The sequence below is a fragment of the Cherax quadricarinatus genome, chromosome 79 (assembly GCF_038502225.1).
Source record: "Cherax quadricarinatus isolate ZL_2023a chromosome 79, ASM3850222v1, whole genome shotgun sequence".
NCBI lineage: Eukaryota > Metazoa > Arthropoda > Malacostraca > Decapoda > Parastacidae > Cherax > Cherax quadricarinatus.
The window spans coordinates 9,350,637-9,367,300 of NC_091370.1; the positions used below are offsets into that span (position 1 = coordinate 9,350,637).

At 39.4% G+C, this 16,664-nt stretch overlaps 1 protein-coding gene and 1 long non-coding RNA gene across 3 annotated transcripts in view; one reads left to right on the plus strand and one right to left on the minus strand.

Moving 5' to 3' along the window:
* The window catches only part of LOC128702622 (transmembrane protein 198), a 74,607-nt gene extending 59,956 nt beyond the window's left edge, over positions 1-14,651 (minus strand). The window contains exons 1-4 of one of the 2 annotated variants that reach the window (XR_011394210.1): positions 14,392-14,651; positions 1,695-1,857; positions 749-908; positions 120-370 (exon numbers count right to left, since the gene is read on the minus strand). Coding sequence is in view for 1 of the 2 variants with exons in the window: in XM_070101901.1 (XP_069958002.1) it covers positions 237-370; positions 749-908; positions 1,695-1,857; positions 14,392-14,609 (675 nt within the window). In the remaining variant the exon portion in view is untranslated. The remainder of the gene's footprint in view (positions 1-119; positions 371-748; positions 909-1,694; positions 1,858-14,391) is intronic. The other variant, XM_070101901.1, reaches the window with a different exon arrangement.
* On the plus strand, positions 1,741-7,916 carry LOC138855058 (uncharacterized). Its single transcript, XR_011394211.1, has 2 exons — positions 1,741-1,872; positions 7,483-7,916. It is a non-coding gene; the product is annotated as an uncharacterized lncRNA (long non-coding RNA).
* Positions 14,652-16,664: the final 2,013 nt, after the last annotated feature.

The window sequence follows — 16,664 nt, forward strand, 5'->3', positions numbered from 1 at the left end:
TTTATAACTCACACAAATGTTGAAGGAAGATGGCCTGTACCTCATCAAGAAGTTCACATAGACTGGAGGAGGCAGAAGGCAGTAAACAGGACGTAAACAAGAGGAACAACAATGCATACCTGAACACTTGCATAAGACGGCACAACCACCAGTTAGTCCCACCACCACGAATCTGCCAGACACTGCTAAGCCTCGCTAACAGTGGTATATCTGAGATCGGACACTGGCATATTCACCTGGCTGATGATGTCCCCGTGAGCAGTACGAACTTGATACAAATACCGGTATTTCTTCTGCCGCATCTCAGCCCTGGCCTCTCGACTCCTCATTCGCTGGAGGTTCACACTTCGAGATTTTTTGGAGGGCACCACTGGAAAAACAAATATACCCATAATTTGAATTTACTTATTGACAAAGATGTATCCCTTTCTAATAAGCTTTTATCAGTGGTGACAGGCTAGGATGGACAGATGAAATTTTGGATGGCAGTGCCTGGAACTTGCTTTACGATGATTGAGTCTAGTATTCGTTAATGCAACACACACATCTTTATTGCATGCAGGATACACTTACAATACACTTGAGAACTAATATGCCTCTGTACACAGAATATTTATAGATGTTGCATTCATGACACCAACTGTCTTACCACATGCATATGAACGAAGATGAGAGATGGATATTTTTAAATCACAAAACAACTTTAAAGAGCTACAGTTTTTTCTGTCTAATAATCAAAATATCTTACACTGTTGGTGATAGATGCCTCTCCCTGTGATCCTCCATTGTGTAAGGCTACCCACCACCACCATAAAAGGCCAAACCCCCAGTATCATCCATGAAAACCAACACGGACGTTCACTGTCCACTGCCTTCAGCCGATCCTCAAACCAGTGAACCATTAAGAACTGAAATAAGGGAATGAATTGTAAACAATCTTCTATATTACTGTTGGAGTCAAAATGTACAAAATTAACTATAGTTGAAAAGGTACAGTAAACTCTTCAAAAACAAGCACTTGAAAAAATGAAATACTAAAAAGTAGGTACTGCTAAGGATCAGCACAATATGTACTGTACAAATTTACCTTTGCGGAATTGGCACTTAATCAATATCCGCCAGGTCATCACAAAACAGAGCTATATTTGAAATTCTTAGAAAATGGAATAATAAGTAGGTATGTATTTTGGGGCTGGTATATACTGTACAGTAAACTGAGCTAACGTTTAAAAAAAAATTATATGGCTAGTTTTGATTTTAAAAGTATATAAATGGCTATTTCACTTATCTAATGTCAGTTCACATGATCATATAGTACTTGTATATTTAAACAGTTCTTAATATTATTTTAGCATTCTAAATTCTGTAAATTTATTGTAAATGCTTATCCATTATTGTTGCCACCAAACAATTATTATAACCAATATTGTCAACCTGGTCAAAATTACTAGCTCTTCACTCCACATGTTATATTAACGTAGCATTCTGTCTGGGCAGCAGGCTTCTTCAATCAAATACAGAGGTGTTTAATATATTGGAGGCAGTTAAAGAAGAGACTTTTAGAAGTGGAAAGGTAATTCTGAGGTGGTTAGTCTCTCAGCCTTCATAGTTATTCAGTCCATAGGTTTGATCACAAGAAATTGTTTTGTCTCAAACATCTACAAACAACACGCACAACTGCAGGGCAAACACACCTTCTCAATAAAGTAGTCAAGAGTGGCGGACATTATGGCTCCTCCGCTAATAGCTGTACCCAGGATGGTCAGCCCTTTCTGGAAATACAGCGTCATGATGGCCAGTAGCAATCCTGCTGCCAGAAGGATACCCACCACAGGCCATACACTACTAGGCACCCACCTGAGGGTTTCACAGGTACAGTATTAGTATACAACTTTCAAATATTTTTAGGTATAGTACACAGCTGAGGATTTCATAAATATTAAATACACATACAGTATTGTAATTTTCCATTCATCCTCTAACTACCAGAGCATTTCAGTTATGTCACTGTTTATAATTTAATCACATTCTTTCTTAAGGTGAAACAGTTCACATTTATTAGTTACTGTAACTTTATAACCTCGGTATACTTTTTAATTCCTGAGGCATTCAAGATTTCACTTCATAATTTTGTGTTATGTCTTGAATTTTCAGAGTATATACCTTTGCAAAAACTTGAAGAATTTATCGATATTAAGGCTCCAAATTTCTAAAATTTCAGTGTATTCCATAGATGTATGAAGATTTTATAAGGAATTAGCCAATCCTCTAAAATTTATATTTGCATGTATCCATATTCACGGGTACTGTGACATAAAGTACTCTAGCTCGATATTAATAACAATTATTATTAGTTAATTATTGCAGTAGAAAAACAATAAATATGCATCCAGGGAGCAGCTTTCATAAAAATCACTAGTAAAATATTGTACCCAATTCCAAAATGCATAAATATTACCTACTGGGTCCACCATGAAGCTTTAAAAAAATAAGCTAGGAGGTGGAACATGAATGTGCAATTACACACTGCCATGCCTTTAACACCTATGTCCCTGCTCTAGTTGTATTTAGACAATTATTGAATACTCTATGTTGGGCACTGATAATAATGTGTGAAAAAGTTATTAACCTAGAAAAGTTGTGTAGTGAAAGGATGATTTTGACCGAGTTGTATCCAAGAAAATGTTCGGGGATTTCTACGACCAGGGAAGTCAGCTGGTGACTCGAGTGGGGTGTGAGAGAGCATCTTGTTCTGCTGGGGTTTAGGCAAGGTGGTTCACCTGTTCTAACTGGGAACAACTGTTCCTGGAGGAAACTTTCTTTTCTTTCTAATTCCACCTAAATTTAGGCAATATATTTTTCCCAGACTCCTGAGAAGCAGGGCTCAGTATGGTGTAAGCTGTGGACCTCAAAACTCTATCAAATCCCACTTCATTTTATTACAATAAAGCTGCATTTTTCTTGTTTTTTACTCTAGATTCATTCATCTTTAGTATACATTTGCTTGGAATAGGTGAGGGGAGTTCCTGTATGTTTGGTACAATATGGTAAGGAAATGTGGCATACTTGAGTAATGTTAACAGGTTATATTATTATTATTATTATTATTATTATTATTATAATCAAGGGGGAAGCACTAAACCCGTAGGATTATACAGCGCCCAGGGGGGGATGTGGAAGGCATTCAGGCTTAATTCGGGGAACTGGAGCACAGATTCAATTCCCTAAATCAAGAGCCCCTCACCAACATCAAGGAACCTTCCTTGAGGGGTTAACAGGTTATAATAGAGGTGGTTGTAGGTGATAGTTGTGGTGGTAGGGAGGTGGTTATAGCAGTAGCTGATACTGTCTGACACATGTATATACCAGTATTGTACAGGGTCATATCAACCCTCTCCATGAACTTACAAATTAACAAGCAACAGCAACCACTGGTACAGACTGGTAAGGAAATGTGGCTTATTTTTACCAATGTTGACATGGCAGGTGATGGTGGTGGTAGGTACCTGTGACTGGTTCTGAGTCTTCCTAAGGCCAGGTTTTTGTGTTCACCTGGTCAACCAAACTGTTGCTATTGGTGACCTGCTGATCAACATATCCATCACAGCCTGGTTGGTGTGGCACTAGGTAGAGGTAAGGATCCAGTTTCCTCTTGAAGATTTTTACATTCTGATATCTGCTGATAATAGGCTGAATAGTTGTGGCACATTGATGTTGAGAGGGTACAATGTTCTATTGTGCTCATAGTGCCCATGCTTTTCATTGGGACGATTTTACACTTCCTCTCATGTCTCATTTCAATATATTGTCACAGTAGGGTGTAGCTTTGGAATAATAATAATCTTTATTTCTACATGCATATATGTATTACTATACAGAAAGCTGCTTGTTATGCAGAACAATTCAAGCAAATTGGGTCAATTTTTGTCCCAGGATGCAACCCACACTAGTTGAGTAACACCCTGGTACCTATTTTACTGATGGGTGAACATGGACAACAGGTGCAAGGAAATGCACCCAATGCTTCCACCCTTGCTGGAAATCGAACCTGGACTCTCAGCATGTTAAGCGAGAGCTTTGCCAACCAGGTCAAGAGCCACTATAACTGGAACTAGACCATCAAGTATCTCAGTTCCAGAAAGAATATATTCAGTACTTTGAAACATTCTCAGTACAGTGGACCCCCGCTTAACGATCACCTCCAAATGCGACCAATTATGTAAGTGTATTTATGTAAGTGCGTTTGTACGTGTATGTTTGGGGGTCTGAAATGGACTAATCTACTTCACAATATTCCTTATGGGAAAAAATTCGGTCAGTACTGGCACCTGAACATACTACTGGAATGAAAAAAGTTCGTTAACCGGGGGTCCACTGTATTTTAAATGCAGGCAGTAAATGATCTCTGTGTTTTGGCTATGATATCTGTCTTGTCTTGAGCAGAGCCATCAACACTGAACATTACTCAAAGCAAGAGAGCACAAGTAATTTAAATGGTATAACTAGCGGGACCATTTCTCACTTTAAAAGTTCTAATCTACCCGTCATTTTCCTCGCTTTTGTGACATTCACCCTATTGTATTCTCTAAATGATAGGTCAGTGGACATTATACAACCATTTCTTTCATGTGTTCCTTTCCCTCTATTTAGTGGTCCTCTTGCATTTTGTATGAAGTGCCCCTTTTGAGTTCATTAACATATTTTAGCAGTTGGAATTTGTCACCAATGAACACCATGTTACTCTCTACTGTTTCACACTGGAAGGCTGCTTATATCCTCACACAGTTTTTGACTTCTTGCAAGGTGACCTTCATACACATTTTGGTATTGTCAGCAAATGAAAATACAAAGCTGTGACTGGCATTTTTATCCAAGTCTCCTTTGAGGATAAGAAACAAAGGCACTGGGACTGTGCCTTGGATTACTTTGTCATGGCTAGAATTTCTTTTATTTACTGTTACATTTTGTGTTCTATTTGTCAGAAAATTTAATATTCATTTGCTTACTTTTTCTGTTTCATATACTGACCTCATTTTTTGTGCTATTATTCCCTGATCACATTTGTCAAAGGCCTTCATGAAATCAGTGCATACCACATCTGTGTTTTGGTTTTCTTCTAGTGACTGAGATTTTGTCATAATAGTTTAGAAATTGCAACGAGGAGAAGGCTGGAGGCAGTGGAGATGTTGTGTCTGAGGGTAATATGTGGTGTGAATATAATGAAGACAATCCTATTTTTTTTTATTTTTTATTATCACACCGGCCGATTCCCACCAAGGCAGGGTGGCCCGAAAAAGAAAAACTTTCACCATCATTCACTCCATCACTGTCTTGCCAGAAGGGTGCTTTACACTACAGTTTTTAAACTGCAACATTAACACCCCTCCTTCAGAGTGCAGGCACTGTACTTCCCATCTCCAGGACTCAAGTCCGGCCTGCCGGTTTCCCTGAATCCCTTCATAAATGTTACTTTGCTCACACTCCAACAGCACGTCAAGTATTAAAAACCATTTGTCTCCATTCACTCCTATCAAACACGCTCACGCATGCCTGCTGGAAGTCCAAGCCCCTCGCACACAAAACCTCCTTTACCCCCTCCCTCCAACCCTTCCTAGGCCGACCCCTACCCCGCCTTCCTTCCACTACAGACTGATACACTCTTGAAGTCATTCTGTTTCGCTCCATTCTCTCTACATGTCCGAACCACCTCAACAACCCTTCCTCAGCCCTCTGGACAACAGTTTTGGTAATCCCGCACCTCCTCCTAACTTCCAAACTACGAATTCTCTGCATTATATTCACACCACACATTGCCCTCAGACATGACATCTCCACTGCCTCCAGCCTTCTCCTCGCTGCAACATTCATCACCCACGCTTCACACCCATATAAGAGCGTTGGTAAAACTATACTCTCATACATTCCCCTCTTTGCCTCCAAGGACAAAGTTCTTTGTCTCCACAGACTCCTAAGTGCACCACTCACTCTTTTTCCCTCATCAATTCTATGATTCACCTCATCTTTCATAGACCCATCCGCTGACACGTCCACTCCCAAATATCTGAATACGTTCACCTCCTCCATACTCTCTCCCTCCAATCTGATATTCAATCTTTCATCACCTAATCTTTTTGTTATCCTCATAACCTTACTCTTTCCTGTATTCACCTTTAATTTTCTTCTTTTGCACACCCTACCAAATTCATCCACCAATCTCTGCAACTTCTCTTCAGAATCTCCCAAGAGCACAGTGTCATCAGCAAAGAGCAGCTGTGACAACTCCCACTTTGTGTGTGATTCTCTATCTTTTAACTCCACGCCTCTTGCCAAGACCCTCGCATTTACTTCTCTTACAACCCCATCTATAAACATATTAAACAACCACGGTGACATCACACATCCTTGTCTAAGGCCTACTTTTACTGGGAAAAAATTTCCCTCTTTCCTACATACTCTAACTTGAGCCTCACTATCCTCGTAAAAACTCTTCACTGCTTTCAGTAACCTACCTCCTACACCATACACTTGCAACATCTGCCACATTGCCCCCCTATCCACCCTGTCATACGCCTTTTCCAAATCCATAAATGCCACAAAGACCTCTTTAGCCTTATCTAAATACTGTTCACTTATATGTTTCACTGTAAACACCTGGTCCACACACCCCCTACCTTTCCTAAAGCCTCCTTGTTCATCTGCTATCCTATTCTCCGTCTTACTCTTAATTCTTTCAATTATAACTCTACCATACACTTTACCAGGTACACTCAACAGACTTATCCCCCTATAATTTTTGCACTCTCTTTTATCCATATAAGAGCGTTGGTAAAACTATACTCTCATACATTCCCCTCTTTGCCTCCAAGGACAAAGTTCTTTGTCTCCACAGACTCCTAAGTGCACCACTCACTCTTTTTCCCTCATCAATTCTATGATTCACCTCATCTTTCATAGACCCATCCGCTGACACGTCCACTCCCAAATATCCATAGTTTGGAAATTAGGAGGAGGTGCAGGGTTATTAAGACTATTATCCAGAGGGCTGAAGAGGGGTTGTTGAGGTGGTTCGGACATTTAGAGAGGGTGAAACGACATAGAATGATCTGGAGAACTTGTAAATCTGCAGCAGAAGAAAGGCAGGGTAATGGTCAGCCTAGTAAAGGTTGGAGGGAGGGGATAAAGGAGGTTTTGTGTGCGAGGGGCTTGGACTTCCAGCAAACATGCATAAGCGTGTTAGATAGGAGTGGAGACAAATGTTTTTTAGGACTTGATGCGCTGTTGGAGTGTGAACCAAGTAACATAAAGGGATTTAAGAAAACCGGCAAGTTGGACTTGTGTCCTGGAGGTGGGAAGTACGGTGCATTGCAGAACATTCTGCAAGAGGGGTGTTGATATGTTGCTGTTTTTTAACTGTAGTGTAGGCACACATCTGGCAAGACAGTGATAGAGTGAATGATGATGAAAGTGTTTCTTCTTTTTCAGGTCACCCTGCCTTGGTGGGAAACAACTGATATGTTAATAAAAAATAATAATAATAAAAAATAGAAATTGTGACAAGTTGTGTACTTTTTTATTATTATTATTACAATCCATATTAAGTGATCTAAACCCATTAGGGTCATACAGGGGCTGTTTTATAATTTAGCATCTCATCACCCTTTCGAAGACTCATCATGTGCTGTCTGCACTCTAAAATTTTATCTCGGGTATTTTATCTAGATCTAAGCTATTTCTCCAAAGGATATTGAGTGCTTGTGCTAGTAGCATTTTTCATTTATAAATACTATTGTAATTCTACGAATCTGGTCCAGGTGCTGCACAAGAGGCAGGTTTTCTATTTCTAATTCTATGGGATTAGTGCTTATATCAGTTATATGATCTGTGACTATCAGAGGTAATAAAATATTCAACATTCACCACCTTGCTTTCATTTAGTGGATTGCTGAACACTGATTCATACTGATCTTTTAAAATTTCACTTTCTTATTCCTTCATTAGTATGTGAACCTTGTATAATTAAGTCTAATTCTACACTTGGTTTTTAACTTGGCATTTACATATGCATAAAAATATTTGGGGGTGTCTTGAAATATCTTGGACCACTTTTTGTGCCCTATGTCATTCTTCTGTCTGGTACGAATGTCAAGTTTCTGTTCTATGTAATCTCTTGACAAAGACTATTTATTTATATTTCCTCAACCGCAACATATCTGTGTGTTTCAAACAATTTAATAGCCCTATTGCTACAGTGGTCCCTTGAGTTACGATATTAATCTGCTCCAGAAGATGTAACATACCTCCAAAATAATGTAACTCAAAATACATGTTTTTTTTTTTTAACAAACTGGCAGTATCTCACCGAAGCAGGGTGACCTAAAAAGAAAAACGAAAGTTTTTCCTTTTAAATTTAGTAATTTATACAGGTGAAGGGGTTACTAGCCCCTTGCTTCCTACATGGTTTTATGGAAATTTATTCCAAGATGCCAGAAAACACCCAACCTTCCGTTGCATTCTTTTTGTGTAAAAACACTGGGTTTTCCTGAGTGATACACAAGCCTGAAATATCCAGAGGCACTGGCAACTAGCTGCAGAATAAGCCTATCTTTCATAGGCTTATGCCCAAGCAAAGTGGCAAGGTAGGCAAGACAGGGCAGAGGTGGTGAGGCAGGCAGGGAGAGATACAAGAGGGAGGTAGGGATGCAAGCAGGGAGGAAGACAGGCAGGCAGAGGAGGGATGCGGGCAGGCAGGGAGGCTGGCAGGCAAGCAGACTGGTAAGACACTGAAGACCTAATAATTACACTCTTGTTGTCTCCTGGTCCACTCCCACTCCATACATCTGATACATGTATGGTCTCCTTCCCAGTCCCTGCACCCTCCACAACAGACACAACAAGACAAGGCAGGTATGGCAAGGAAGAGCAGGCAGACAGATTGGTAACTAGTATTTGTAGACTTAATATTAACACTGTCAGTTTCCCACCATACACATCTGGTACATGTATGGTCTCCCACCACCACCACCCCTCATATTCACCTCCAACACACCCTCCACCATCACTCCATTTAAGATCTTTTCATCACCCTGTCTTGTCTCTGGGTTGAGGCCCACCCATGCCTGCCAACCATCATTCACATATTGTATCTCAAGCTTTTCATCATGACTCAAAACTAAATTTCTTTGAGGGCAAATTGTAACTCAAAATTATCTTAACTCCAGCCCATCGTAACCTAAGGAACCACTATACGTACTTCTGTACAGTTTTTTATGTCTATACTTGATCTTCTTTTAGGACTTCTCAGTAGGACATATTTTATACACATCTTGTATGCCTCTGTATTTAACTTTTCCATGATTTCCATGATTGTTTTCCAGGGCATGTCTGAGGGTTCTTTATATTGTCGCAGTCAGTTCTCCAACTGTTAAGCATTCCTTCTCATACACTATTTCTGGAGTATTCCTCCCAAGTTTATACAGTACAGTGGAACCTTGACTTCAGAGTGTCCCAACATACGAGTTTTTTGAGATACGAGCCATCCCTGGGTCGATTTTTTGCTCTCAGTTACGAGCCAACATTTGAGTTACGAGCCAGATACCCCCTCCCTCTTCCCCATCAACCCAAAACCTGGACACCTCGCTTGTTTATCTATGATTTCTTGCTTTAATTTCATGGAAATCATTCTCTTTTTCTTCTCAGCACTTTTACACTTACTTTCTTAGGACCCATGCTTAGATAAACAAAATTTGGCCAAATGACTGTCAAAAATGTAAGCAAAGCATGAGATAACTGCTCCCACAGCGAGGTAAACAGTGAACTGAATTGGCGGCGTTCGTTATTATAATAAAAATTATTATTATATTATTATTAATTTAAGTGCTGTATAGCCCTTGTGGCTTAGCACTTTTTGATTATAATAATAATAATTAATTTAAGTAACTAGAGCACAGATCCAATTCCCTAGATCAAGAGCCCCTCACCAGCATCAAGGTTCATTATAATAATGATAGCTTCAATTCCCTAAATTAATAATAATAATAATGCATAATACGTACATAATAATAATTCAGATTGCTTCTGCTAGTTGGCACAGCTGGTAAGCAGTAAACATGTTTACATCGCTGTGGGAGCAGTTCTCTCGTGCTTGTTTGCATTTTTTACAGTCATTTGGCCAAATTTCTTTTTTCTAACCATGGGTCCTAAGAAAATAAGTGCAAAGGACAGTGCTGAGAAGAAAAGGACAATGATTTCCATCAACATTCCCCACCCTCAGCATCCCCCACCCACATATTATATAAACAGTTTTTATACGATATTTCTTTTTTATAAATAAACTGTTTCAGTGTTTTCCTTAGAAAACTAGTTATCTACTGCAGTTAGCCTCAAAAATACTGTTTTCTCTTACAGTAAGAACATGGGAAGATACTATAGTCAAATTGGGACAGAATTGGCGAACACTTCTGCCGCTGCCTCTACCACCATATTATGACCTATTTTATTAATTCTAGAGTATATATCATGTTTCTGTGCTAATTATATTGTTTATTATGTCATGTTAGATGAATTGTGATAGATAAATAAGCCATACAGTTGATAATAGCCTCATATTCAAGTATTTTTTTCTCGTGTCTCCAGAGTCCAGGAACGAATTAATGGCTTTTCAATTAATTTAATATACGAGTAAATTGAGTTATGAGCTAGCTCTTGGAATGTATTAAACTCGTAAGTCAAGGTTCCACTGTACTTATACAAGAATCAACAATTATAATGCAAGATATGAAAAGCTTTATTATTTCTGATGAATTACAAAATTTAGAAATAAACGTGACTGGCATTTTTTTTTTGTCAAGGTGCCAGGAACCTAACCCTATTTTTCACACACATTCTTCAGTGTACATAATGCTATTTCACAAAGTGCAGGTTTTAGTAAGTAAGTTTATTCAGGTATACACAAACAGTCACATAAATTATCATACATAGCAGCATATGTGTAGAGAACCTAGGATAACCCAAAAAAAGTCAGAGTGACTTCCAGAAATATTATCTGTGCATTGTGTTTCTACTGTACTATTATTGATGGAGAAGTGCTAAACCCATAATGGCCATACAGTGCTTGGAAAATGGGAGGTAATGAAATTTGATCTGAGGAGAGTAGTTCCAGTTTCATAGAATAAAGAGCCCTTTACTTGCAACATATTTCTTGATGTAAGTTATTTAGGTTAAGTAAAGTTTGAAGATAGGGAAGCTGTGATTTCGTGTATAGGGCAAGGAGGAATAACATCTTGTAGGAGTGAGGAAGAGCCAGTTGTGAGTGTGGGGGAAGTTCGTGAGGCAGTAGGTAAAATGAAAGGGGGTAAGGCAGCCGGGATTGATGGGATAAAGATAGAAATGTTAAAAGCAGGTGGGGATATAGTTTTGGAGTGGTTGGTGCAATTATTTAATAAATGTATGGAAGAGGGTAAGGTACCTAGGGATTGGCAGAGAGCATGCATAGTTCCTTTGTATAAAGGCAAAGGGGATAAAAGAGAGTGCAAAAACTATAGGGGGATAAGTCTGTTGAGTGTACCTGGTAAAGTGTATGGTAGAGTTATAATTGAAAGAATTAAGAGTAAGACGGAGAATAGGATAGCAGATGAACAAGGAGGCTTTAGGAAAGGTAGGGGGTGTGTGGACCAGGTGTTTACAGTGAAACATATAAGTGAACAGTATTTAGATAAGGCTAAAGAGGTCTTTGTGGCATTTATGGATTTGGAAAAGGCGTATGACAGGGTGGATAGGGGGGCAATGTGGCAGATGTTGCAAGTGTATGGTGTAGGAGGTAGGTTACTGAAAGCAGTGAAGAGTTTTTACGAGGATAGTGAGGCTCAAGTTAGAGTATGTAGGAAAGAGGGAAATTTTTTCCCAGTAAAAGTAGGCCTTAGACAAGGATGTGTGATGTCACCGTGGTTGTTTAATATATTTATAGATGGGGTTGTAAGAGAAGTAAATGCGAGGGTCTTGGCAAGAGGCGTGGAGTTAAAAGATAAAGAATCACACACAAAGTGGGAGTTGTCACAGCTGCTCTTTGCTGATGACACTGTGCTCTTGGGAGATTCTGAAGAGAAGTTGCAGAGATTGGTGGATGAATTTGGTAGGGTGTGCAAAAGAAGAAAATTAAAGGTGAATACAGGAAAGAGTAAGGTTATGAGGATAACAAAAAGATTAGGTGATGAAAGATTGAATATCAGATTGGAGGGAGAGAGTATGGAGGAGGTGAACGTATTCAGATATTTGGGAGTGGACGTGTCAGCGGATGGGTCTATGAAAGATGAGGTGAATCATAGAATTGATGAGGGAAAAAGAGTGAGTGGTGCACTTAGGAGTCTGTGGAGACAAAGAACTTTGTCCTTGGAGGCAAAGAGGGGAATGTATGAGAGTATAGTTTTACCAACGCTCTTATATGGGTGTGAAGCGTGGGTGATGAATGTTGCAGCGAGGAGAAGGCTGGAGGCAGTGGAGATGTCATGTCTGAGGGCAATGTGTGGTGTGAATATAATGCAGAGAATTAGTAGTTTGGAAGTTAGGAGGAGGTGCGGGATTACCAAAACTGTTGTCCAGAGGGCTGAGAAAGGGTTGTTGAGGTGGTTCGGACATGTAGAGAGAATGGAGCGAAACAGAATGACTTCAAGAGTGTATCAGTCTGTAGTGGAAGGAAGGCGGGGTAGGGGTCGGCCTAGGAAGGGTTGGAGGGAGGGGGTAAAGGAGGTTTTGTGTGCGAGGGGCTTGGACTTCCAGCAGGCATGCGTGAGCGTGTTTGATAGGAGTGAATGGAGACAAATGGTTTTTAATACTTGACGTGCTGTTGGAGTGTGAGCAAAGTAACATTTATGAAGGGATTCAGGGAAACCGGCAGGCCGGACTTGAGTTCTGGAGATGGGAAGTACAGTGCCTGCACTCTGAAGGAGGGGTGTTAATGTTGCAGTTTAAAAACTGTAGTGTAAAGCACCCTTCTGGCAAGACAGTGATGGAGTGAATGATGGTGAAAGTTTTTCTTTTTCAGGCCACCCTGCCTTGGTGGGAATCGGCCGGTGTGATAATAATAAAAAAAAAAAAAAAAAAAAAAAAAAAAAAATAATAATAAAGTTTGGTTAGGTTGGATTACCCACTATCAAAAAAATTAAGCAATTATACAATGGACCCCTGGATATCAGCCAGTGTGGATATCGGCCAGATTGGATTTCGGCCGCTTTTTTGGCCAAAATTCCATCCTGGATTTCAGCCAGCAACTCAGAAATCGGCTGTACTGGACAAGTCTGCCCACCACGCCTAGTGCACGAGTCAGTCTGGCTGTGTCTCTCTGTGAGTGAGGAACACTCCATGTATTCATCCAAACATTTCATTATATGTAATCCATTGTTTTTTGTGGTTTGAGTGTGACTGCAAATAAGCCACAATGGGCCCAAGAGCTAACCAGTGAAGAGCTGCAAGACCTTCATCTGCAACAGCAGCAGACCACAGCTGAAGAAATTGGTTCAGAGGAGGAGGAAAAGAGGGAAGAAGGTGCCTTTTTCAGCAATTAAGGACATTTGTGCAAAGTGGAGGGAGGTGCAAAGTTTTGTGGAGAAATATCACCCTGACCAAGCTGAAACAAGCCATATCTGCAACATGTTAAATGATAAAACCTTGTCCCACTTCAGGCAAATCTTAGACACACCAGAAACAGACCTCTCTAGACAGTTTTTTTGTGTGACGGGTACAGTGACTCTAAAGCTGGTCCTAGTGCCAGTAAAAGACAAAGAAGGGAAGTAACCCTAGATAGGGACTTGATACCTGAAGTCCTTATGGAGGGGGATTCCCCTTCCAAACAATAATCAGTCCTCCCTCTCTCCTCCTCCCTGTCTTCCATAGGCCAACAGGAATCTTCAATAAAGGTAAATGTGATGTTAAAATGTTCATTTGTCCATTTCATTAGTCATTTTATTTAGTTCTCATTGTTTTGTGTATGTAAAACTATAGTTAATCTTTAAAAATGTATTTTTTGTTAATATTTTTGGATGTCTGGAATGGATTAATTAAATTTATGTACATTAATTCTTATGGAAAATATTACTTCGGTTGTAGGCCGACCTTCTGAAACGGATTACAGCCGAAATCCGGGGTTTCACTGTACTACAATGGTAATAAATGAAATATAAAGGTAATGGAGATAAAAAATCTCAACGAGCTCAGTAGAACTATACATTATTTAATCACTTTAAGAATTGTTAAACAATCACCCATTTGGCTGTACTAGTAAGAGTGAAATAAATTATATAATTATTAGTTATTGAAAAGATGGTAGATAAATTCAGTCAAATTCAAAAACTTCCCATTTATAGGCTACAGCAATGCTTGCCATTCTTAGTAAAAACTTACCAGTTATAGGCTATAGCAATGCCAGCCACTCCAAGAAAAAGCCCAGTGTGTAATCCTGTCATGAAAAGACCCACATATTGGACCAGCATGGTGATGAGTCCGAACATGACACCTGCCCCCAGGGCCACGCCTGCGTTACCCACCAGAGGCAGCAAGTCCTCACTCAGGCAGATTAAATACACCACCACAGAGGCGAAGATGAACCCGGTCAGAAACATCACAGCCTTAAAGCACCGGTAACCTGAAAGAATATTCCATATATCAACAACATAAGTTCCTCTATGTCAGTAGCCCACTTAGTCAACTTTTTTTTTTTTTAAATATATTCAATATTATTTAAAGTATAAAACTACTTTTGATGAAATGGAACACTGCCAATAAATATAAAAATAAAGACAGGAATATCAGAAAAAGCTTTTATTGGGACAGGATTTCATGACTTGATGAAGCTCTACACAGACAAATGTTGTCTTTATTAAAAGCATATTCTGCAACTTGTTCCTCTGTCTTCATATACAGTAACTTTCTATACTGTAACCTGTATTAGTGAGTGGTTGGGTGTGAGTAGTACCTGTCTAGGTAAGAAACCCAACCTGAACAAGGCAATTTTATCATAGATGGGTTTACTACAGCATACTTAGCATATAATTATGCTCAATTTTTATTAGCATCTATTATATAGTATAGTATTGGTTAGGTAATATTACGAGTTATTAACATGATGGGGGAGACACAAGTGCAGTTATACCGATGACATTTTTACCCACAAAGTGAGTTTTATCAAGTCACAAACTGATAAACCTGGTCAGAGAAGGTGAACATATAAATAGTGAGTAGCAGTGAGGTGAAGAGAAAGAAAAGCTTGCCTTAAGTTACAGTGATCCCAAGTGTCCAAATAATTTCCTAGAAAAAGGTTCAGCTACCATAAATTGTAAAAACCCTTGTTAAAATTATTGGAAATAATGACGATTCTAGATTTAAAGTGTCTTCTCTGGGTGTAATTTGATTTGCAATAAGTTGTGAACTAATCCAGTTTATTAAGTGTTTGTGGAAATTATGACGTATTACATGAGTTTTACTCGGATTTTTCCATTCCAATAGCATATGTGCTCTGACATGATTAGTGAGTTTTCTGGATGTCTCACCTACATAGATTTTGTCAGATGTTGCAAAGGATTATGTACACTCTTGCAGTAGTTATGTAGTTGTGTTTCTGCATTTGAATGTAGCAGAGGCAGAGGTGGCTATTGCCAAGTTAGCTGTTGGAGACGACCTTGAAGATGTTTGGTAAGAGTTGTTGGGGAGGACTATGTATTTATTTCTGTAGAATTAGGTTTGCAAGAGCTGATGTTTCATCACATCTTCTGTAATCCCTGATGAAATGTCGAGCTTAGTGTAGTTTGGTGAAGCTTTGTTTGAAGAAAGCATTCTTCAAGTACAGTGGTACCTCGAGTTACAAACTTAATTCGTTCCAGAAGGCTGTTCAAGTGCCATTACTGAACGAATTTATTTCCATAAGGAATAATGTAGATTAGATTAATCCATTTCAGACCCCCAAAACACACTTACAAAAGCACTTACAAAAATACACTTACATAATTGTTCGAGCTGGGAGCTGTTCGAAACTCGAGGTACAACTGTATTTCATTCCTGTGGATACAAAGAGGTTTCAGAAAAAACTCGATTAGGTCTTCATGTCGTGGTGCGAGTGGAAGTGGAGATGAAGTTGGCTGATGGGCTGCCGGCAGACTTTAGAGTAAAATTCATCGTTGGACTTGAATAAAACACCAAGGAAGAGTCTTTGGTTTCAATCTTCAGTATAACTTTAATGGAAGGTTCTGTCTAGTTAGCTTTGCATTAGTGTGTAGAGAAGTCAAGTCATCTTAAAGTAACGATTATGCTGACCCCTTAGCGAAGCCAGGAAACAGAGGGGGGGGGATGGTGGAGGAAAAACTCAGCTTAAAGATGAACCATATAGACTGGTTTGCCAGGACAATACTTACTGGGGAACTGAGAGGTAAGCATGTTGAAATAGGGAGTTGTTAAAGGAGAAACATTTGAAACTAATTTAAGTTCATTAAGGTCTACTAAGTCATGGGGAGGAACAAGTAGATTGAGGGAGTCACTAATTTTTCCAGTGAAAGAAAATTATCATCTCTGAAGTAGGTAGCACAGGAAGGAGTGAGGTCACATACAGGATGAAGAAATCTTTGCTCTTTATGGTGGTGATGTGAATGTGGTTGAGGTCTCCAATGTTTTGAGATGTGCGGGAG